A 21,596-nucleotide genomic window follows, 5' to 3' on the forward strand; every position below is an offset into this window, starting at 1 on the left:
AGCATCAGTATCTTTTTTTTTTTAACACTATTTGTTTTTGGTAACAGCTTTCTTGAGATACAATTCACATACCATATAGTTCACCCATTTAAATGTAGAATTCAGAGATGTTTAGTATATTTGCAGAGTTGTACAGTCGTCACCACAATTAATTTTAGAACATTCTCAGCATCACATAAAGAGACCTTTATCCTTTAGCCATCCTCTCCCAAGCTCTCTCCTGGCCCACCGCCCACCTACCAGCCCTGTGCGACCACCAATCTATTTTCTGTCTCATTTGCCGGTTCAGGACAGCTTATATAAGTGATATCATATGTGATTTCTTTGTGACAGGCTTCTGTCACTCAGCATAGTATTTCCAAAATTCATGTCATAGCATGGATCAGTTCATCCTGTTTGTTGCAGAATAATAAATACTCGATTGTGTGGGTATACCACATCACATGTACCCCTTCATCTGTTGGTGGAGACCCTCGTGGTGCAGTGGATAACAGCTGTGGCTGCCAACCAAAGGTCGGCAGTTCGAATCCACCAGGCTTTCCTTGGAAACACTGTGGGGCAGTTTTACTCTGTCCTGTAGGGTGGCTGTGAGCCAGAATTGACAACAGTGGGTTTGGTTTTTTGGGTCATCTCTTGTTGGGCATTTGGGTTGTTTTGACTTTTTGCTATTTTTAGTAATGCTGCTGTGACCATTGGTGTACACGTTGTGTGGACATATGTTTTCATTTCTCTCGGATACATACTTAGGGGTTGTATTGCCAGTTCATGTGGTGACTGTATGTGTAGTGGATTGAGGGACTGCCAAACTGGTTTCCAAAGCAGCTGCACCATTTTACATTCCCACCAGCAAAGTATGAGAGTTCGTTTCTTTATATCCTGACTAGTGGCTATTATTGTCCACCTTTTTTATTTTAGTCATCTCAGAGGTGCCTTGGCAGAAAGCCTGCTGATAAACTTCTGAGAGGTAACAACCACTAAAAACCCTGCGGAGCGCAGTTCTACCCTGACACACACGGGATCACCACAGGTTGGAGTCGGCACAACCACTAAAAACCCTGCGGAGCACAGTTCTACCCTGACACACAGGGGATCACCACAGGTTGGAGTCGGCACAACCACTAAAAACCCTGCGGAGCACAGTTCTACCCTGACACACACGGGATCACCACAGGTTGGAGTCGGCGCAACCACTAAAAACCCTGCGGAGCACAGTTCTACCCTGACACACACGGGATCACCACAGGTTGGAGTCGGCGCAACCACTAAAAACCCTGCGGAGCACAGTTCTACCCTGACACACACGGGATCACCACAGGTTGGAGTCGGCGCAACCACTAAAAACCCTGCGGAGCACAGTTCTACCCTGACACACACGGGATCACCACAGGTTGGAGTCGGCGCAACCACTAAAAACCCTGCGGAGCACAGTTCTACCCTGACACACACGGGATCACCACAGGTTGGAGTCGGCGCAACCACTAAAAACCCTGCGGAGCACAGTTCTACCCTGACACACACGGGATCACCACAGGTTGGAGTCGGTGCAACCACTAAAAACCCTGCGGAGCACAGTTCTACCCTGACACGGGATCACCACAGGTTGGAGTCGGCGCAACCACTAAAAACCCTGCGGAGCAGGGTTCTACCCTGACACACACGGGATCACCACAGGTTGGAGTCGGCACAACCACTAAAAACCATGCGGAGCAGGGTTCTACCCTGACACACACGGGATCACCACAGGTTGGAGTCGGCGCAACCACTAAAAACCCTGCGGAGCAGGGTTCTACCCTGACACACACGGGATCACCACGGGTTGGAGTCGGCACAACCACTAAAAACCATGCGGAGCAGGGTTCTACCCTGACACACATGGGGTCACCACGGGTTGGAGTCGGCGCAACCACTAAAAACCATGCGGAGCAGGGTTCTACCCTGACACACACGGGGTCACCACAGGTTGGAGTCGGCGCAACCGCTAAAAACCATGCGGAGCACGGTTCTACCCTGACACACACGGGGTCACCACAGGTTGGAGTCGGCACAAGCGCTAAAAACCCTGCGGAGCACGGTTCTACCCTGACACACACGGGATCACCACAGGTTGGAGTCGGCACAACCACTAAAAACCCTGCGGAGCACAGTTCTACCCTGACACACACGGGATCACCACAGGTTGGAGTCGGCACAAGCGCTAAAAACCCTGCGGAGCACGGTTCTACCCTGACACACACGGGATCACCACAGGTTGGAGTCGGCACAACCGCTAAAAACCCTGCAGAGCACAGTTCTACCCTGACACACACGGGATCACCACAGGTTGGAGTCGGCACAACCACTAAAAACCCTGCGGAGCACAGTTCTACCCTGACACACAGGGGATCACCACAGGTTGGAGTCGGCACAACCACTAAAAACCATGCGGAGCAGGGTTCTACCCTGACACACATGGGGTCACCACGGGTTGGAGTCGGCGCAACCACTAAAAACCATGCGAAGCAGGGTTCTACCCTGACACACACGGGGTCACCACAGGTTGGAGTCGGCGCAACCGCTAAAAACCATGCGGAGCACGGTTCTACCCTGACACACACGGGGTCACCACAGGTTGGAGTCGGCACAAGCGCTAAAAACCCTGCGGAGCACGGTTCTACCCTGACACACATGGGATCACCACAGGTTGGAGTCGGCACAACCACTAAAAACCCTGCGGAGCACAGTTCTACCCTGACACACACGGGATCACCACAGGTTGGAGTCGGCGCAACCACTAAAAACTCTGCGGAGCACAGTTCTACCCTGACATACACGGGATCACCACAGATTGGAGTCGGCACAACCACTAAAAACCCTGCGGAGCAGGGTTCTACCCTGACACACACGGGATCACCACGGGTTGGAGTCGGCGCAACCACTAAAAACCATGCGGAGCAGGGTTCTACCCTGACACACATGGGGTCACCACAGGTTGGAGTCGGCACAACCACTAAAAACCATGCGGAGCACGGTTCTACCCTGACACACACGGGGTCACCACAGGTTGGAGTCGGCGCAACCACTAAAAACCATGCGGAGCACGGTTCTACCCTGACACACACGGGGTCACCACAGGTTGGAGTCGGCACAAGCACTAAAAACCCTGCGGAGCACAGTTCTACCCTGACACACACGGGGTCACCACAGGTTGGAGTCGGCGCAACCGCTAAAAACCATGCGGAGCACGGTTCTACCCTGACACACACGGGGTCACCACAGGTTGGAGTCGGCACAAGCACTAAAAACCCTGCGGAGCCCAGTTCTATCCTGACACACATGGGGTCACCACAGGTTGGAGTCGGCGCAACCACTAAAAACCACGCGGAGCAGGGTTCTACCCTGACACACACGGGGTCACCACAGGTTGGAGTCGGCGCAACCACTAAAAACCATGCAGAGCACGGTTCTACCCTGACACACACGGGGTCACCACGGGTTGGAGTCGGCACAAGCACTAAAAACCATGTGGAGCACAGTTCCACTCTGACACACATGGGGCCACCACGAGTTGGAGTCGGCGCAACCATTAAAAGCCCTGTGGAGAAAGGGCCACGTGAACCAGCGACTACATCATCCTGAGACCAGAAGAACTAGATGGTGCCCGGCTACACCCGATGACTGCCCTGAACACAGCGCAGGGAACACAACAGAGAACCCCTGAGGGAGCAGGAGAGCAGTGGGATACAGACCCCAAATTCTCGTAAAAAGACCAGACTTAATGGTCTGACTGCGACCGGAAGGACCCCAGTGGTCATGGCCCCCAGACCTTCTGTTGCCCCAGGACAGGAATCATTCCCGAAGCCAACTCTTCAGACATGGATTGGACTGGACAATGGGTTGGAGAGGGATGCTGGTGAGGAGTGAGCTTCTTTGATCAGGTGGGCACTTGAGACTAGGTTGGCATCTCCTGCCTGGAGGGGAGATGGGAGGGTGGAGGGGGTTAGAAGCTGGCGAAATGGACACGAAAATAGAGAGTGGAGGGAGACAGCAGACTGCCTCATTAGGGGGAGAGTAACTGGGAGCGTGTAGCAAGGTGTATATGGGATTTTGTGTGAGAGACTGACTTGATTTGTAAACTTTCACTTAAAGCACAATAAAAAAAAAAAACAAAAAAAAACCCTGCGGAGCACAGTTCACTCTGACACACACGGGGTCACCACGGGTTGGAGTCGGTGCCACAGCAGCTGGTTTTTGGTTTTAGGGGGTGTGAAGTGATACCTCATTGTGGTTTTGATTTCCATCTTCCTAATGATTAACCAGAATGCTCCTTAGAGGCAAGGATGGCAAAACTGCGTCGTACATACTTTGGACATGTTGGCAGGAGGGATCCGTGCCTGGAGAAGGACGTCATGCTTGGTAAAGTACAGCGTCAGCAGAAAAGAGGAAGACCCTCAACGAGGTGGATCGACACAGTGGCTGCAACAGTGAGCTCAAGCATAACAACGATTGTAAGGATGGCGCCGGACCGGGCAGTGTTTCGTTCTGCATAGGGTCGCTAGGAGTTGGAACCGACCCGACGGCACCTAACGACAGCAAGAACAACAGCAGGATCGACAACTGTGATTTATGTAGAATTCTCACCTTTCGTGCAGGAGACATGAGTTCGATTCTGGCCCGTGCGCCTCACACACAGCCACCACCCGTGTGTCAGTGGAGGCTGGCTTGTTGCTATGATGCTGAACGGGTTTCAGTGGCGCTTCTAGACTAAGATAGACTAGGAAGGAAGTCCTGGGGGCTTCCCAGCCAGTGCATTTCGTGACCTTTTTTTCAGCCAGAGGTTAGACAGGCCCATAAAACAACAATAATAAACGTAGCTCAGCCACATACACGAGCCTAAATGGGCACACCAGCCCCGGAGCAAGGAGGAGAAGGCAGGAGGGGACTGGAAGGCTGGACGAATGGAAATGGGGAACCTGAGGTTGAGAAGGGGAGAGTGTTGGTGTGTCACGGGGTTGGCATCCAAAGTCACAAAACAATGTCTGTTAATTAATTAACAAGAAACTGATTTGTTCTGTAAACAATTAAAAAAAAAAGCCTTGCAATCTGCTTCCAAAAATCAGCCAGTGAAAACACAATGGTCTCTTCCACAGGTAATCATGGGGATGGTGAGGACCCCGTTGGAAACCTGTTGTCACTGAGTCAGTCAGGACTAGGCAGTGTTTGTTCCGTTGTGCGTGGGGGTTGGTGTGAGTTGAGGGCCGACTTGATGGCAGCTGTAAAGATGCCGTGGTGAATGCGTGGCATCTCGTCTAACTAACTTCTCAAGGGGAAGGAAGAATCAAGATCAACAGCCCAAGGCTGATTCCTAGGAGGTAGAGGTCAGACCTACCTCCTCTCGCCAACATTTTTGCCCATTCTGACACCAGCCGCCCGTCCCACTGGACCCTGCTGCTCTGCTGGGTTGGCTAATTCATCGCAGTGGCCCCGAAGAACTCACCATCCTCACAGTTACGGGGTTTATTAGGGAAGGAGCAGGTTACAGTTCAGGATCAGCAAGGACTCAGGGTACAGTTGTTTGATCAGGACAGCTGCTTCTCGCCTTCTGCTACCAGGCCCTGCTGGGAGCCTTGTTGGGCAAGTGTTACACCTTGTCATGGATTCAGTTGTGTCCCCCAGAAATGTATGTCCGCTTGGCTAGTCCCTGATTCCTAGTATTGTGTGACTGTCCACCATTTTGTCATCTGATGTAATTGTCCTGTGTGTAGTTAATCCATGAGGCAGAATTAGAGGCAGTTACTGGGTGTGTTAATGAGACAGGACTCAATCTACAAGATTAGGTTGTGTCTTAAATCAGTTTTTTTTAAATTTTAACAGCTTTTTTGAGATATAATTCATATATCATACAGTTTGCCCGTTTAAAGTATACGATTCGGTAGTTTTTAGTATATTCATGGATATGTGCAACTCTCACCACAATTTTAGAACATTTTCACCACCTCAAAAAGAAACCCCATACCCTTTGCTACTGCTCTCAATCCTTTCACTCTACCCCCAGCCCTAAGCAGTCAGTGACCTACTTTCTGTCCCTGTAGATTTTTCCTCACTGACTTTTATATGAATGGAGCCATACACTACGTAGACTTCTTCCACATAGCAGTGACAGTTCGTCCAAGCTGTAGCATGTGTTAGTACTTTATTCCTTTTTGCAGTCGGATGTTAGTCCATCATACGGATACGCCACATTTTGCTCATCTGCTTGCCCATTGATGGACATTTAGGTTGCTTCTACATTTTGGCTGTTATAAATAATACTGCTACAAACATTTGTGTACAAGTTTTTGTGTTGACATATATCAAATCAGTCTCTTGAGATATAAAAGAGAGAAGTGAGCAGAGAGACATGGGACCTCAGACCACGAAGAAACAAGAGCCAGAAGGATAGTGCGTCCTTTGGACCCCGGGTCCCTGTGATGAGAAGTGCCTAGTCCAGGGGGATATTGATGACAAGGAACTTGCCCCAGAGCCAACAGAGAGAGAAAGCCTCCCCCTGGAGCTGGAGCCCTGAATTTGGACTTCTAGCCTCCTAGACTGTGAAAGAATAATAGGTTCGTCTTTGTTAAAGCCATCAACTTGTGGTATTTCTGTTCTAGCGGCCCTGGATAACTGAGACACACCTCTTAGCTCCATGAGTCAGCAAGCCCCAGCACAGCTGCCTCGCCCTGGTCTCCTGATCCCTGCCGTCCTGTGCCACCGTGTCTCACTGTCTTCTGTGTTACAGCTCCTCTTTCTCTTTTCTCATGTCCCCTTGAAGCCCAGTAGGATGGTAAAACGGACCAATCTCCTCACCTCATTTGCACGGTCCCACCTCTGCAAGGGTGCCATGTACCTAACTTACATTGTTAGCAAGCAGCCCAGCCCCCTCGGCGGGCCACAAGCACCTCATTTGTGTAGTCCCACCCAGCCAGTTGGTGGGAGTTGCGAAGACTGTGGCTAGAAGGGCTGTGTTGAGCGATTCAGTGCGCTGCACGGGTAGCAACAATGGTTGATGATGTCGAAGGTCTTTTCATGAGCTTATTGGCTATTCATAGATCTTCGGCGAAACGTCTATTCAGATTCTCAGCCCTTTTTTTAAATGGGGCTATCTGTTTTTTGGTGAGTTGGAAGCGCTCTTCGTATGTTCTAGATAAAAGTTCCTTATCAGATTTATGATGTGCAGACGTTTTCTGCCTTTCAGTCTTTTCTTGATGGTGTCCTTAGAAGCACTAAGTTTTCATTTTAATGAAGCCTAACGTATCTGTTTTTCTTTCGGGCCGTATCTAAGGCCAGATTCCAGGTCTCAAATATTTATGCCTGTATTTACTTCTAAGAGTTTAATAGTTTCGGTTCTTAGAGTTGAATTTTGATCCCATTTTGAGTTAATTTTTGTGTGTGGTGTGACGTAGGGGTCCAGAGGCATTATCTCAGGATCCAGAATACTCAAGTTTTTTATTTTCGTGGTTTTTTTTTTTTTAAGCTTAAACTTTTGTGAGGGTGATACATTATTGTGACTTTGGGACAGCCAGCAGCTGCCGTTGGGTAGACGATTATATCACAGATGCCTGCTGGCTGCGTGAGTAACCGCAGTGGTCGGAACGTGCCAAGCAGCCTGCAGACGTGTAGGGTTCCCGCGGGCGACTTAGCGAGGGCGGGAGTGCTGGCTCAGGACGAGGCAGGAGATTGATCACGGGGTGACTGGGACGCTGTCCTGGTTCCAGCGCTCATGGGGCGGCTCGTGAACGTGGCCTGGTCCTCGGAGCGTTTCCTGAGGACCTCGTTCACCTGGTGTGTTGTCTCGTCTGGCTGGGAGGTGTCCAGTGGTACCATCTCTGGCAGAGGCCTGGGAGTTGGTCGCTTGGGCACATTTGGGGAATTGGAGTGTTAGTCTCCCTGTGGTTGCCTTACCCTGTTTGTAGGAATTTAGCCCTCCTTCCCAGAATTGTGATGTGGCTATGGAGAAGCGGCGGCTCTGGAGAAGCGGCGGCTGGGGAGAAGCCGAGCGCTGTGATCCCTTGGAGGAGCAATGTTTTCTTACATTACTGTTTTTGAAAAACCCACAGTTACAGAATATTTTTTATCAATGCAATAAAATAAAATGACCAAAAATGGAATTTACCAGGATTATAGCAAATAGGAAATTGATGCTAACAATTGAGACAATAGTTTCTGTCTCTTTGCATTAAGAAGCGTCATGCAGTTATAGTTGACCGTTTGAAACTTAACTTCTTCAGCGTTTCATCGTGTCTGAAAGTTAGCTGAGCCTTTTGGTTAGTTCTTTCACGTTTCCTTACAAAACCCGATTAGGCTTCAGAGACTTCAGAGATATTCTAAAAAGATCTCCACCCGTAAGGGCTGGCCCGGCATGCCTGCTAACAGACATCCTTCTGAGCTTCCTGCATTTAATCTTTTTACAGACGGAATCATCCCCAGATGCCTGGCAGTCCCGTGGTGGATGACTGTGTTTTAAACAGAGTTTTGTGAACAGCCTTTCGCCTTCAGCCAGGAAGAAAGGTTTGTGTATCTTGAGCATTCTAATATTTGCTCCCCTTGGGAGATAAGGGTAAATGCCCTTTAACAAGGAAAGGGCGGGCGTTCTCTCCCAGCGCACTTGCAGGGACAGGGACAGTAATTTTCTGGAAGGAAATTTCATTGTTTAAAAAGTAAAAGCTTTTAGTGTTGCCTATAACAGAAGATGGGGGGATTGGGGAAAAAAAGCCTTTCTGTCCTGTCAGAGAAGGCAGTTGGCCTCTTTTCTGCCAGTTCTCTGGAAGGTAGGAAGAGCCCCAAGGTGGTGTGAGGTGCTCTCACCCTGCCCACTAGTGAGAGATTGGGCCCTGCAGCTCTTTCTCTGAGTCTGAAGAAGTCACAAAGACACCTGCCTCCCCCTTGACCTTGGGGTGAGAGTTTGTCTTGCTGGTGGTGCCCCACTGTGGTTGACACCACAGGCAGTTGAGGTGCAGCTGATGGGAACCCCGTCTTCAGGACAGCGCGGTGACCTGCGGCAGGCGGACCCTGGGAGGCAGAGGTGTGGCAGTGGGGTCTGCGGGTTACTGAACTGCCCTGGGGCTGTTTCCTGACTTGTAAAATGAGAATACTGGGACTGGATGACCTGCTTAGACCTCGTTCTGTGGTTCACTTGCTGTTAAATCCTATCTGTAGCAGGTTGTGTTGGGGAAATTCCCGCCCTGATTTTCCTCAGGGACATCTAGAGAGTGGGGAGCCCATTCGAGTGGCCTCAAGGAGGCATTGTTGGTCCTGCCGCACTGGTGGTGGACGGTCCCTGCCCCAGTTATGGTGGCAGTAACCACATCCAAAATTTGAGGGCACCAGCACCCTGATTTGCCCCTTCCTACCACTTTGAACTTGGACTTGAGACCCAGCAGGGCTGGAGGGGGCGAGTGTTTGTGGGAGATTGTCAGGCTAGCTGGAGGGCGTTTACCGCGCCTGATTTCAGGCCACAAAAACCTAGTGTGGCTTTGGTGTGGGCATCTGAGAAAGTGAGTTGACACTTCTTGGTTCAGGCACTGGAACGAGCTTCCTGTCGGCCGAAGTAAAATAACGTGCTTCCTGGCCGCTGCGAGATTTTGTTAGTACTTCTATAGAAAATGAACCGATTCTTCCCATACGTGGTTTTTTTAATCCCTTAAAGATTCAGTTCTAGTTTTGCAGTTACGAACAGAATTATCTGTGTGTGTTAGCAGAAGTGTCATTTTTTCCTGCTGGACTGAATCTCATAGTTTCGTACAGCTGGCACGAAGGAAGAAGAGGGCCCACCCATTTTCAGGGTGATGTGAGAAAGATTGACACTACATACTGTGTATTTCCCCAAATCGACGGCAAGGCAACCCTCTAGTCAACTACTTGAAACACCGACTGAATTGTCAGGGTCCCAGGCAAGAAGCTCGTTGGTGCATTTCCCCTAAGTGGTTGAAACCCAGATGGGTGCCTTTTTTTTTGGCTTGGAAACAGCGTTGTCCTGAGATGTAGCAGAATAGAGGTGTGTTCCTAATAAGCAAAGTAAGCTCATACGTGACAGTTTGTCTTTCTGTCCAGGAAGTTTTCTCCCTTGAAGCCACAGAGTACTTCCGGGGTGTTTTGATGCCAGTTGACAGCAGTACTAGAACTGTGACAGTGTTCAGTTTCTTCACTGCTGAGGTTGCCGCTCAGGTGTGGGGACTATGAGTGACTTGATGCTGTAGCCCCCAGCCCTCCCCGTGTTGTCTGAGGGTTGTGGTCACAGAGCATTTCTGCTTCGACTCCGAAATGGCTTCCCCAAGGTCCCTGAAACCATGGTGCCACTCTTGCAGATGTGGAAAGCCTCTGCGGGCCATGCTGTGTCCATCGCCCAGGACGAAGGGGGTGCAGATGACTGGGAAACGGACCCCGATTTTGTGGTATGAGTCGCCAGTCTGTTTGTTTTTCAGTTTTCCCTAAAGTAAGCTTTTGCTCGATCCGGTGTTGTTGGGTTGGTTGTTTTTCCATCCAGCATGTGGGGTCTACTACTTATTTCTTTCTTTTTTTAGAATGATGTGAGTGAGAAAGAACAGAGATGGGGAGCCAAGACTGTGCAGGGGTCCGGGCACCAGGAGCACATCAAGTAAGAGACTTTGCTGCTGCTTGAATGGAATGTGATGTCCCAAAAGCGTCTACGTGTCTGATTGACCTGTGGCACGCCTTCGTATGTTAGAGCTGCTTCTGATTGTCTTGTTGACCAGACATCTATATAGTAGGTGATATGAGACATGAGGAGCCCTGGTGGCGCAGTGGTTAAGAGCTTGGCTACTAACCAACAGGTCGGCAGTTCGAATCCACCAGCCACTCCTTGGAAACCTTGTGGGGCAGTTCTACTCTGTCCTGTAGGTTGCTGTGAACTGGAATTGACTCGACGGCAATGGGCTTAGTTTTGGTTTGGTACTAGGCATGAGATGTGTGTGTGTGTGTGTATACACACGTTGCTGGGTGCTATCGAATCAATTCCGACTCATAGTAACCCCATGTGACAGACATACATACATGTGTGTGTATACACGTTGTCGTGTGCCGTCAAGTCGATTCCGACCCACAGCAACCCCGTGTGACAGAGAACCGCCTGATAGGGTTTCCTAGGCTGGAAGCTTTATAGAAGCAGGTTACCAGCTCTTTCTCGTGTGGAGCTGTTAGGGGCGATTGAATGGCCAACCTTTTGGTTATCAGCTGAGCACGTAACTGTTATGCCACCAGGGCTCCTACATACACGTATATGTACGTGCGTATACACGTGTGTGTGTGTATAACCCAAACCCGGAATGTGTATATACATGTACATACATACTAGGTTCCCATCGCAGCTGATTTTTGCATTTATCATTCTGGAATGTCTACTTTTGAATATTGTGGTTTTCATCAAGGAACACAGTTACCTAAGTTCTTCTTTCTACAAGAGGGAGGTTTCTGAAATACGAGCTGTGTTTGAATAATGTGGGTCTTAACTCCTCCCCCTGTTATTTTTATTGTCTGGAAATTATCGTGCAGAATTTAATAGCTGGGTACTGAGAGCTGAATTCTAAGCGTTGTGTTCTTACCAGAAGCCCAAAATAGGAAGACCACGTGAAACGTGTTGTTGTTTCTCACATGGCACTCTCGTCAAATCCAGCTCTCGGGTGCTGTTTTTTGTCAGGAAGTATAGATCCTCTCCTTTTTTAGTGGGCTCAGACTTTTATTTTCGGCAGTGCTGTGATTGGAGTTGACCCTCCCGCTCCGTAACTGTGAAGGCATCATCGTGGCCAGGTAGCCTTGTGCTTCGGTGGCTTGAGAAGAGTTCCTCTTACTTGACCCCAGTGTCTTTGCAGTAAAACCAGTTGTCCTTGGCTGGAACTTCTTCAGTAAGGCATTCAAAGCAGAAGGCAGAACCTGTGCTGCGGGATTTTAAACTCCAGTGTTTGTCCCTCTCTGATGCGTACAGCCCCCTCCCGGACACAGAAGCAGCTTGAGAATGTGAAGGGACCCTGGGACCAGCCTGGAGGGCAGGCAGAGATGAGAGCAGGCCCTGGGGGCCTGGTGCAGTCCTGGGGGAGTGACCACAGGGTTAGGCTGACTCCCAAATAGGTCAGCCCTCTGTTCTTTTTCTCGTCTCTTCTGTTCCCATTGGTTTCGAAACACGTTGGGAGGGTGTTTTGGAGAACAAGTGGACGTCTTTGATACAAACAGCTTCTGGGTTGATTAGAATTCAGAGAGACCATATGGGGATAGAGGGATTTTTGGGGTCCCACGGTCCTTCCTGGATTTTAGGAGTAGTGTTCTTCTCTCCCCCTGCCCGTGAGGGGCAAGTGAATTTTAAAATGCCTGTTTTTATGACCACACTTGTGCCGATGTTGCAGGTATGGGCTGGGGCCCTTCAGTCCCCTTGTGTCTCCTGGGCAGAAAGACCCTGTGGCTTGGTGGCCCTCATGCTTCTGGGTTGCAGAGGGCCCAGCTGGAGAGGGTGGCTGACTTCCGGCCTGCGAGAACTTGACCACACCTTGTGATACGTTTTACTCCCCTCGATTTTCAAATACAAAGTGGCTTTTAGAGTGTAGATACGCATCTTCCCTTTCACCTTCAAGTGTATAAAAAGCTGGAGCATTTCAAGTAAAAGCCAACTCTGAATGGCACGGTCCCGGGGCTCCCGGGTGTCCCTGGTGTCTGAGGTAGGACCTCTGGCTTGTGTTTTCCCCGGGAGGAAGCTCAGCACTAGCTCTCCTGACTCTGAGGCTTCTCTGCGTACCATACAGAGGAAGCTGGCACGCGATGGTTGCCTGTCTAGGGGAGGGCGTGCGTATATTCAGATGGGCGTTCTTCCCTCATTGCATTTCCCCGTGACTGTGCACTGCTGATGTGGAAGCTGGCAGAATGCTCAGGAAAGCCTTAAAAAGGGCGTGGAGTTATGGAAGCCTCATACCAAAAAAAAAAAAAAAATTTTTTTTTTTTTTTTTTTTAAATTCACGCAGACCACGCAACCTGCCCTTCTGGGAGCCCAGGCCTCACACTGATCCTACTGACCGTGTGTGTTTCCTCCCTCCCCTTTAAGCATCCACAAGCTGAGAGAGAATGTTTTTCAAGAGCATCAGACCCTCAAGGAGAAGGAGCTTGAGACCGGACCCAGAGCCTCGCACGGCTACGGAGGGAAGTTTGGTGTGGAGCAAGATAGGATGGACAAGGTGAGTGAGCGCTGCTCACACCAGCTTCCTGGGCTGCTCAGCCACTCAGATGGGGGCCCAGGAGTCACTCCAGCTTTTCCCTGGGCTTAAAAGTCTAGAGTCCGTTCTCGGAGGACCAGGTTTGCCAGAAGTAGCCTTGTTTTGGTTGAACTTCACCAGGAAGGGCTCTGCTTATGGAGATGCTCTTTTGAAACCCTGCCTCTCTGGGCGGCGGGCTGAGGCCGGAGGAGGCTGAGGTGTGGGGTGGGCTGAGGCCGGAGGAGGCCGAGGTGTGGGGTGGGTCGAGGCAGAGATGGGCTTCCGGGGAAGCTTTGTGCTCAGGACACAAGTCTGGGAGGCACCTTGACCACCGATATCCTCGTCTCTACCACGTGTGGTTCTAACCTGCAGCCCAGAGCCTTCCCGTCCCCAGGCAGGAACAAATCCCAGGGCCCCCTTTTTGCCATCACATGTGAAAATCCACCTGGAAGTCTAGCTGGCATCCCACATACGTTCATTGACCTCCAAGAGCGTCCTGGCAGGCAGTGGAGATCAATACTGATGAGGCTGGGGGGCGCCTCTCTGAAAGCTAACAGGCACGCCTCGTGCACGTCTCTGGCAGGATCCAGGCTTCCCAGGAGCCACTAATGGAAGCTGTCGATTGATCCACATTCATCTTGGGCAGCCCTTCTGGCCTTCTCTGCTCAGGGGAAGGGGAATGAATGTTAGCTCCGGAAGGCTGATTATTATTATTTTAATTCCCGGAGAGAGGACAGAGTAGACTGCAGTGTGTTTGCATATTTCCCTGGGAGAACACTTCTCTAAATTCTGCAAACATACTCTGCCTCAGTGGCGTGTGCCTTGATTCTGTGTATAAAAGTGAGCGTCCCAGCCAGTGTCGGGTTCTGGTATGTAATTCCATACCTTCCCCCTCGTGCACGGATCAGGTGCGACATCTGAGCTGGATAGGGGACGCAACATCTCTGTCCCAGTGAGCCCCACTGTGCCCTGTCTGCCAGCAGAGTGGGACATAGGTGGGCCTGTGGGGCACCCACACCATATCCAGGAAGCAGGGGTGGGACATAGGTGGGCCTGTGGGGCACCCGCACCATATCCAGGAAGCAGGGGTGGGGTACAGATGGGTCTGTGGGGCACCCGCACCATATCCAGAGATGGCCAGGAAGTGAGGGTGGGGTGCAGAGTGGCTTGCAGGAAGGGGACACAGACAGCTTGTCGTGTCACTGTCATTGCCACAGAGACCCTGGACACTGAGACAGGGAAAGTGGTGGGAATGGTTACTTTGGGATTCTGAAAAAGTCTCTGGTCGCTGTGGGGAGAGCGAGCAAGCAGACAGAAGCCCTGCGTCAGGGCCGTGAAAGCGTCCAGCTGAAAGTAGCCTCTCCCACCCCAGGGAGCCCCGCTCACTGGCGTTGTGGGGTGTTGAAGCAAGAGAGATCTGTCATAGAAACTGGGCCCTGGACTCCGGCTGGGAGAATTGTACCTCAGGGAAAATAATTACCACCCATCAAGGAGGAACTTGATAAATGACTCGTATCATTTCTGACTTCTCTGCCACCACTGCTCAGACCATACTGTGTTGCCTGAGCCTCCTTCAGCCCCCAGCCCGGGCCCTTCCTGGTCTAGGATGCTTTCTGAGGAGTCTCCTCCCCCGTCCCCCTGCTCCAGCCCAGTGAGGGTGTGGCTGCCCCTCCTTGTGCCAGCTCCTTACACTTGCCTCCCACTGTCACCACCCCTGGTACATTGCACTGCCTTGTCCATTGTTTGAGATTGGTGGCACGATGGTTAAGCACTTGGCTGCTAACCGAGAGGTTGGTGGTTTGAATCCACTCAGTGGTTCTGTGGGAGAAAAGCCCTGGAGATCTGCTCCCATAAAGATTGCAGCCTAGAGAAGCCTCCGGGTCAGTTCTGCTGTGTCACATGGGATCACTGTGAGCTGGAATTGACTGGACGGCACCCAGCGACTGCCACCACCACCTCCAGGCCTGGACTTGCTGAGGGCAGAGGATCATTGTCCCCACCTTGTGCCTGGCCTGGCACGGGGCAGGTGACCGGCCAGTGGTTGGAGCCAGGCTACCCAGGTGATGCCTTAGCAGGACCCACAGGTCTAGAAATGTGCTCTTGCCTCTCCATCTGGGTGAAGCTGGATCCTTACCCTCAACTGATGTACCCAGCAGGGGTGCTGCTCGCGCTCAGTGCCTCCCGTGCCCATCCCTCCCCACTGCCTGCCACAGTGTTAGGAAAGACAAACTGCTCACCTGAGCAAGACCAGACAACCCTGTTGTCCGAGATAACCATGATTCCGAACCCAAAGATAAACGGCTTACGTTATGTGTAACTTCTCCTCTCCAGAAATTGAGAAATGTTTGAGATTTGTGTATTCAGACAGAACAAGGGCATGCTTCGAGGTTTAAGACCAGGAAAGGGGTGCGTCAGGGTTGTATCCTCTCACCGTACTTACTCAATCTGTATGCGGAGCAAATAATCCAAGAAGCTGAACTATGTGAAGAAGAGAGCTGCATCAGGATGGGAGGAAGACTCATTAACACCTGTGATATGCAGATGACACACCCTTGCTTGCTGAAAGTGAAGAGGACTTGAAGCACTTACTGATGAAGATCAAAGACTGTAGCTCAACATAAAAGAAAACAAAAGTCCTTACAACTGGATCCATAAGCAACACCATGATCAACAGAGAAAAGATTTGATGTTGACAGGGATTTCATTTTACTTGGACCCACAGTCAACACCCATGGAAGCAGCAGTCAAGAAATCAAAAGACGCACCGCATTGGACATTGGGCAAATCTGCTGCAAAGGACCTCTTTAAAATGTTGAAAAACAAAGATGTCATTTTGAGGACTAAGATGCGCCTGACCCAAGTCATGATGTTTTCAATCGCCTCATATGCATGCAAAAGCTGGACAATGAATAAGGAAGACCGAAGAAGAACTGATGTCTTTGAATTTTGGTGTCGGCAAAGAATACTGAATATACCATGCACTGCCAAAGAACGAACAAATCTGTCTTGGAAGAAGTGTGGCCAGAATGCTCCTTAGAAGCAAGGATGGCAAGGCTGCGTCTCACATACTTTGGACATGTTGTCAGGAGGGATCAGTCCCTGGAGAAGGACATCATGCTTGGCAGAGTACAGGGTCAGCAGAAAAGAGGAAGACCCTCAACAAGGTGGACTGACACAGTGGCTTCAACAATGGGCTCGACCATAACAACGATTGTGAGTAGTGTTTTGTTTCATTGTACATAGGGTCGCTATGAGTTGAAACCAACTCAGTGACAATTAACAACAACGTGTTAAGAATGAGCCCTGGTTACACAGTGGTTCAGCACTCAGCTTCTAAATGAAAGGTTGGTTTGAACCCACCCAGTGGTCCTATGGGAGAAAGATCTGCTTCCATAAAGACTACAGCCTAGAAAACCCTATGGGGCAGTTCTCTGTCACATGGTGTCCAAAGAGTTGGAATTGACTTGATGGCACACAGCAGCATGTTAAGATTTGAGGACTATGTGAGAGAGACTTCCGGAGTGCCAGCCACAGTGGGGCAGGCAAGCGCGTACTTCACGTGGAGTACGGGCTGGGGAGAGGCTGGAGCTGGGGCATCCTGTGGGTGTTGTTGTCTGAGCACATGCGCCCTTTGTCCAGGAGTGAGAGGTGACGTGGCCGTGAGGCACGCCTCGGTCCTTGTCTCAGCAGCGGGCTGGGAGTAGCATCCGAGCTTGGAGGCTTCAGGACTGTGCTCTGCCCTGTGCTGACTGTCTGATCCATGAGATCTTGTCAACATGTCGGTGTGCCATCAGAGGCAGTTTCTGCAGGAAAACTATCCCAATCAGAGACCTGGCAAAATTGCCAAACTGTCACTGTAGCTGTATCTTCAGAAGAGTGGTTTTCTTCCATCTTCTCAGATTTCCCAGTCAGGCTGGAGGGTCCCTTCGGTACTGCTGCCTCTCGATGTGGATGTTTTGGGGTACACACTGAGGGTGTGGCTGTGGGCAAGACCCTGCTGGCTGCGGCCGGCGGCCCCTCCACCTTGGCTCAGAGCCTACAGTTGATGTGGGTGGGCAGCGGTGGACATCAGAACCAGTACGGGAAGAAGGGCAAGTGACAGCGCTTGAAGCATGAAATGAAGTCTGCTGTCGCTGGGCCGTGGGAAGACCCGGCGCCCTCGGAGTTGCCTGCTGACTCTCAGTAACCGTGAACGCAGCAGGTCCCCGAAGTTCTAAACAAACACACAAAGGACATTGGTGGTGCGAGTGAGTCCCTTAGGGTATGAGATAGCTACAGCCAGCCCTTCCTGGTGGGGGTGAGTCCCTGGGGAAGGAGAAACAATCTGATGCCCCACTGGTCTCCATGGCCTACCCGAGGCCTGTGTCCTTGCAGGAGTCCCCTGGCCGCTCCTCTCTCTGCAGGGAGCCTGGGCTGTGCTGTGCCCAAGTATGGGGATTTCGTGAGGCCACGCACAGCCCAGTAGATGCTTGGGAACAGTAAATCCTTCAGGTGTCTCGGGCCACGGGGCCTCTTTCACAATCACTCAACTCTGGTGGAGTGGGAGGAGAAGCCAGAGACAGGGTGACAGGAGTGGGTGTGTCTGTGCTCCAGAAAACTTTAGTTACTAAACCAGGAGGCAGCTGGGTTTGGCCCTTGGGCTGCGCCCCCTCAGTGGGAAGCCCTGGGTTCGCCTTTTGCTTTGCCGTGTGGCACATGTGTGACCTTAATGGTGCCTGGGCCTGCATCCGTGTCTGACTGCCGGGGGAGATGGACGGAGCCCGGGTCTGCAGAGGGTCCTGGCTCCGGGCCTGACGAGGTATGTGCTCGGCAGACACTGAGTCTGCATATGTATTGCGTCGAAAACATACGTGTTTCTATTTCAGTCTGTTAGCAACGCGTCCTTGACCTGCTTCTTGGGCAATGGGGTATTAAAACTCTAATAACTGTATTGCCCTGACTCTCCATGTGAGTGGAATTTATGAACTGTGTTGCATGGAGCTGGGTTGTGCTGTCTGGACGTCTGTGGGCTGTGTAGTCCTTTCTCCACCCCCAGTCGAGTTAGCAGCCCCGCCTTTGGCCAGGCCCTTGGTGTCTGGGAGCCCCAGAGCTCAGAAACCCAGGGAGCCCTGCACCAGGGATGTTGACAGCTATAGGCGTGGCACTGCGGCCCTCCCTGGTCGGAGCCCCCATCCAGATGTTTACATGGGGCATGTTTAGTAGATGCACGGCGCTCCCAGGAGGCGTGCACACCCCCCTTCAGTGCTGCACGGGGAAGAGTCGAATGTGCGTGGTGGTCTTACTGGGTCTGTCATGTGTACTTTGACCTCTTCCAGTCAGCTGTTGGCCACGAGTATCAGTCGAAACTCTCCAAGCACTGCTCGCAAGTCGACTCGGTCCGGGGCTTCGGAGGGAAGTTTGGCGTTCAGGTGGACAGAGTTGATCAGGTGAGTGCCGGCACCAGCTCTGGGCAGGTGGTGTGGCCCTTGGGAATAGAGTGTGCCCCCAGAGAAGATACTGCTGACCATGTGACTCTGCGTGGGGGTGGGCAGGGCCGCATGCCAGCACACAGGGCCCCTCCCACTCCTGAGATGCTCTGAGATTACTGACAGGGTGAAGAAGCAAGAAAGCCAAGGCGGCGCAGAGGTTAAACCGCCTAGCTGCTAAACAAAAGGTTGGCCATTCAGACCCACCAGACACTCTACAGGAGAAAGATGTGGCAGTCTGCCCCCATAAAGATTTACAGCCTTGGAAATCCTATGGGACAGTTCTACTCTGTCCCTGTAGGGTCACTATGAGTCGGAATCGACTCAATGGCAGTGGGTTGAAAAAAGCGAGAACTGGGGGCCGCAAGTCCTCTCGCTGTGGCTGCTCTGGTCCTCTGCTCGTCAGACGGGCCAGAGGTCATGCTCCTCCCCATGCCCTCTGGTACCAGGCAGCCTTTGCTTGGTCCACGAATTTGCCAGCGTGGACTGTTTCCACCATTTTCCCCGCATGTATGTCACTGACTAGTGATGCTCAAAACAAGTGAGGTGGCCTGTGATGCAGGCCCACTCCAGGCTGCAGGTCAGTGTCCAGATGCCATCCAGCCTGCTCTCTGATTCTCTTTGGCTCATGGCCATCTTCACAGTTTTTAGAGCAGTGGTCAAGAGCCTGGCTTTTGCAGTCTGACAGACCCGGGCCCACATTCTGGCTGGGCCGCTTATCAGCCACTGTCCTGGCTTACCTATCTGCAGAGTAGGGTGAACAGCAGAACTCTTAAACCAGACGGTGTGTGCCAGGATGGCAGTTCTTGTTACCAGTATTAACGTTGTTCTTAGAGTAGCCTGTTTGACAAGCAAGTGGTTGTGTGGGCAGTAGGGAATTGTTACATGTTGGCGCTGTGTGGCTACAGTAAACCTGCTGAGCTTACTGCAGCCACAGCGCACTGGGGAGGACAGGCTGCCACAGATGCCACGTGGCCTGTGGAGCGCACTGGGGGGACAGGATGCCACGTGGCCTGTGGAGCGCACTGGGGGGACAGGATGCCACGTGGCCTGTGGAGCGCACTGGGGGGACAGGATGCCACGTGGCCTGTGGAGCGCACTGGGGGGACAGGATGCCACGTGGCCTGTGCAGAGCACTGGGGGGAGGATGAGATGCCACGGATGCCATGTGACCTGTGCAGCGCACTGGGCTTCATGTAACAGCTTATGGTGTGAATTCAAAACAGCACATCTCGTGACATTGATTTGACCTGCATTTGGCTTAGAACATCGACGATCAAAAGTAACATGGTTTGCAGTTAAGGATTTCCTGCATACTGTGAAATCAGCGTGTAAGAATGTGTTGTCCTGTTTGTTTTTCACATCCCAGTCGGCCGTTGGCTTTGAGTACCAGGGTAAAACAGAGAAGCACGCCTCCCAGAAAGGTAAGATGTGCAGGACGGACAGGCAGCCTCGGCGTCAGCCTGGCTGTGACGCTGCCCCCAGATGCTGCGTGTACTCCGAGGGGGGTTGGGGAATGGGGTGTCCCGCAGCGAGAACTCTGCTCCCTGTGCTGAGGTTCTGGGCTATCTGACGCTGTACCATGACTGTGTTTCCTGGGAAACCCTGGCCATCTCTGCTGGCATCTCATGTGACCAGTGCCTCCCATCTCCCCTTCATCTAAACAATCCAAATGAGGAAAAACTCTTTCTCTGACGTTGGCAAAAAGCTAACATTCCCCTCGAGATAGGAAGCAGAGTTGTTCAGTTGTTTTTCGTGGTGCACATGACAGCTTTAGCTGCACTTCGGCGTCTTCTCTTGGTGGTGGCTGTTCTTTATTTAGTCCTGGTCTGTAAAGCTGTTCTTAAAGACAAAAGCGTATCACCTCCCAAAGGACCCCGTATTTTTTGCAGACGTGTTTAATTCCCCCCTTGTGTGTCATCAGATAACCTAGGGAGTGATTATTCAGTACCCAACACATGAGCACTTCGGGTTTTAGTTGAGCTTGGCGTTTCCGTGACGGGAGAGCAGGGCCTTTTCTGTGGAGTGTTTTCGCCACACAGCTTTCTTTGTACTCCGACCTGTATTTGAACAGTTCATTTTTAAGTGGGGTTGCAGCTTCATCCTGCTAGCACCAAAGACCTGCCCTCTAACAGCTGAGTGAGATAAAAGTCCACTAGCACATGTTATGGCCAAAAGACCGGGCGGTCTGCTTCCATGAAGGTTACAGCCTAGGGAGCCCTACGGGGCAGTTCTCTCTCATACGGCGTCACTGAGTTGGAATCGACTTGACAGCACACGACAACAGGAACGTGTTGTCACATGCATCCAGTGTGGCTGGCTCTTAAATTACAGTGGGTCTTGATCTCTTTGTGAGTTGTAACCCCCAAACATTTTGCTTTACTTTGCTTAAAAATAGCCATGACCTAGCTTATCTTCAGGCGTATACACCGACTTCTCCCTTGTCTCCTAGACTACTCGAGTGGCTTTGGCGGCAAGTATGGTGTGCAGGCGGACCGCGTAGACAAGAGTGCCGTGGGCTTCGACTACCAGGGCAAGACGGAGAAACACGAGTCGCAGAAAGGTGCGTCGTCCTCAGCGGCTGTCCTCTCAGCAAACAGCAGAACGACAGACTCTTTAATTAAGGTCCTTTTTTCTCTTTTCCTTTCCTTTCCTCCCCGCAGAGGGGAGCGTGGGGTGTGCCTTTCCTGTCTTTTCTTGGGCATTTACGAACAGAAACACTCAGGAGGGAGAACCCCCTCCCCACACAAATTGGGTTACATCATACATGCTGTCCTGTGATTCTTTTTTTCAACAGAAAATGTTTTGCCATGCTTTTTGCATAGGTTGATTTGCCTTGGTTTTGATAGCTGCTTAGTTTTCCATGGTATAAAATACCGTAGTTTATTTAATCATCTGTCTTGGTTATCTAGTGCTGCCATAACAG

The 21,596-nt window shown here is 51.3% G+C and overlaps 2 protein-coding genes across 3 annotated transcripts in view; both read left to right on the forward strand.

Moving 5' to 3' along the window:
• Window positions 1-966: 966 nt before the first annotated feature.
• On the forward strand, window positions 967-6,037 carry LOC126080695 (apomucin-like). Its single transcript, XM_049891874.1, has 8 exons — window positions 967-1,531; window positions 1,672-2,031; window positions 2,104-2,175; window positions 2,392-2,463; window positions 2,536-2,607; window positions 2,680-2,967; window positions 3,040-3,327; window positions 6,032-6,037. The coding sequence occupies exons 2-8, from the start codon at window positions 1,873-1,875 to the stop codon at window positions 6,035-6,037; spliced, it is 957 nt and encodes a 318-aa protein (XP_049747831.1). The 5' UTR covers window positions 967-1,531; window positions 1,672-1,872.
• Window positions 6,038-8,311: 2,274 nt separating this feature from the next.
• The window catches only part of CTTN (cortactin), a 31,745-nt gene continuing 18,460 nt past the window's right edge, over window positions 8,312-21,596 (forward strand). Inside the window, exons 1-7 of one of the 2 annotated variants that reach the window (XM_049892762.1) lie at window positions 8,312-8,523; window positions 10,320-10,406; window positions 10,536-10,609; window positions 13,058-13,187; window positions 18,521-18,631; window positions 20,040-20,094; window positions 21,123-21,233. In XM_049892762.1, the coding sequence (XP_049748719.1) occupies window positions 10,320-10,406; window positions 10,536-10,609; window positions 13,058-13,187; window positions 18,521-18,631; window positions 20,040-20,094; window positions 21,123-21,233 (568 nt within the window). In that variant the 5' untranslated portion in view covers window positions 8,312-8,523. The remainder of the gene's footprint in view (window positions 8,524-10,319; window positions 10,407-10,535; window positions 10,610-13,057; window positions 13,188-18,520; window positions 18,632-20,039; window positions 20,095-21,122; window positions 21,234-21,596) is intronic. The other variant, XM_049892761.1, reaches the window with a different exon arrangement.

This window comes from Elephas maximus, chromosome 7 (genome assembly GCF_024166365.1).
Source record: "Elephas maximus indicus isolate mEleMax1 chromosome 7, mEleMax1 primary haplotype, whole genome shotgun sequence".
NCBI lineage: Eukaryota > Metazoa > Chordata > Mammalia > Proboscidea > Elephantidae > Elephas > Elephas maximus.

Bases quoted from the DNA above. Each gene is read 5' to 3' on its own strand.
- LOC126080695 (XM_049891874.1), top strand. From the start codon at position 1,873: ATGGGGTCACCACGGGTTGGAGTCGGCGCAACCACTAAAAACCATGCG. The intron at 2,032-2,103 runs GTTGGAGTCGGC...GGATCACCACAG, and splicing joins CACACACGGGGTCACCACAG to GTTGGAGTCGGCACAACCAC. The intron at 2,464-2,535 runs GTTGGAGTCGGC...GGGTCACCACAG, and splicing joins CACACATGGGGTCACCACGG to GTTGGAGTCGGCGCAACCGC.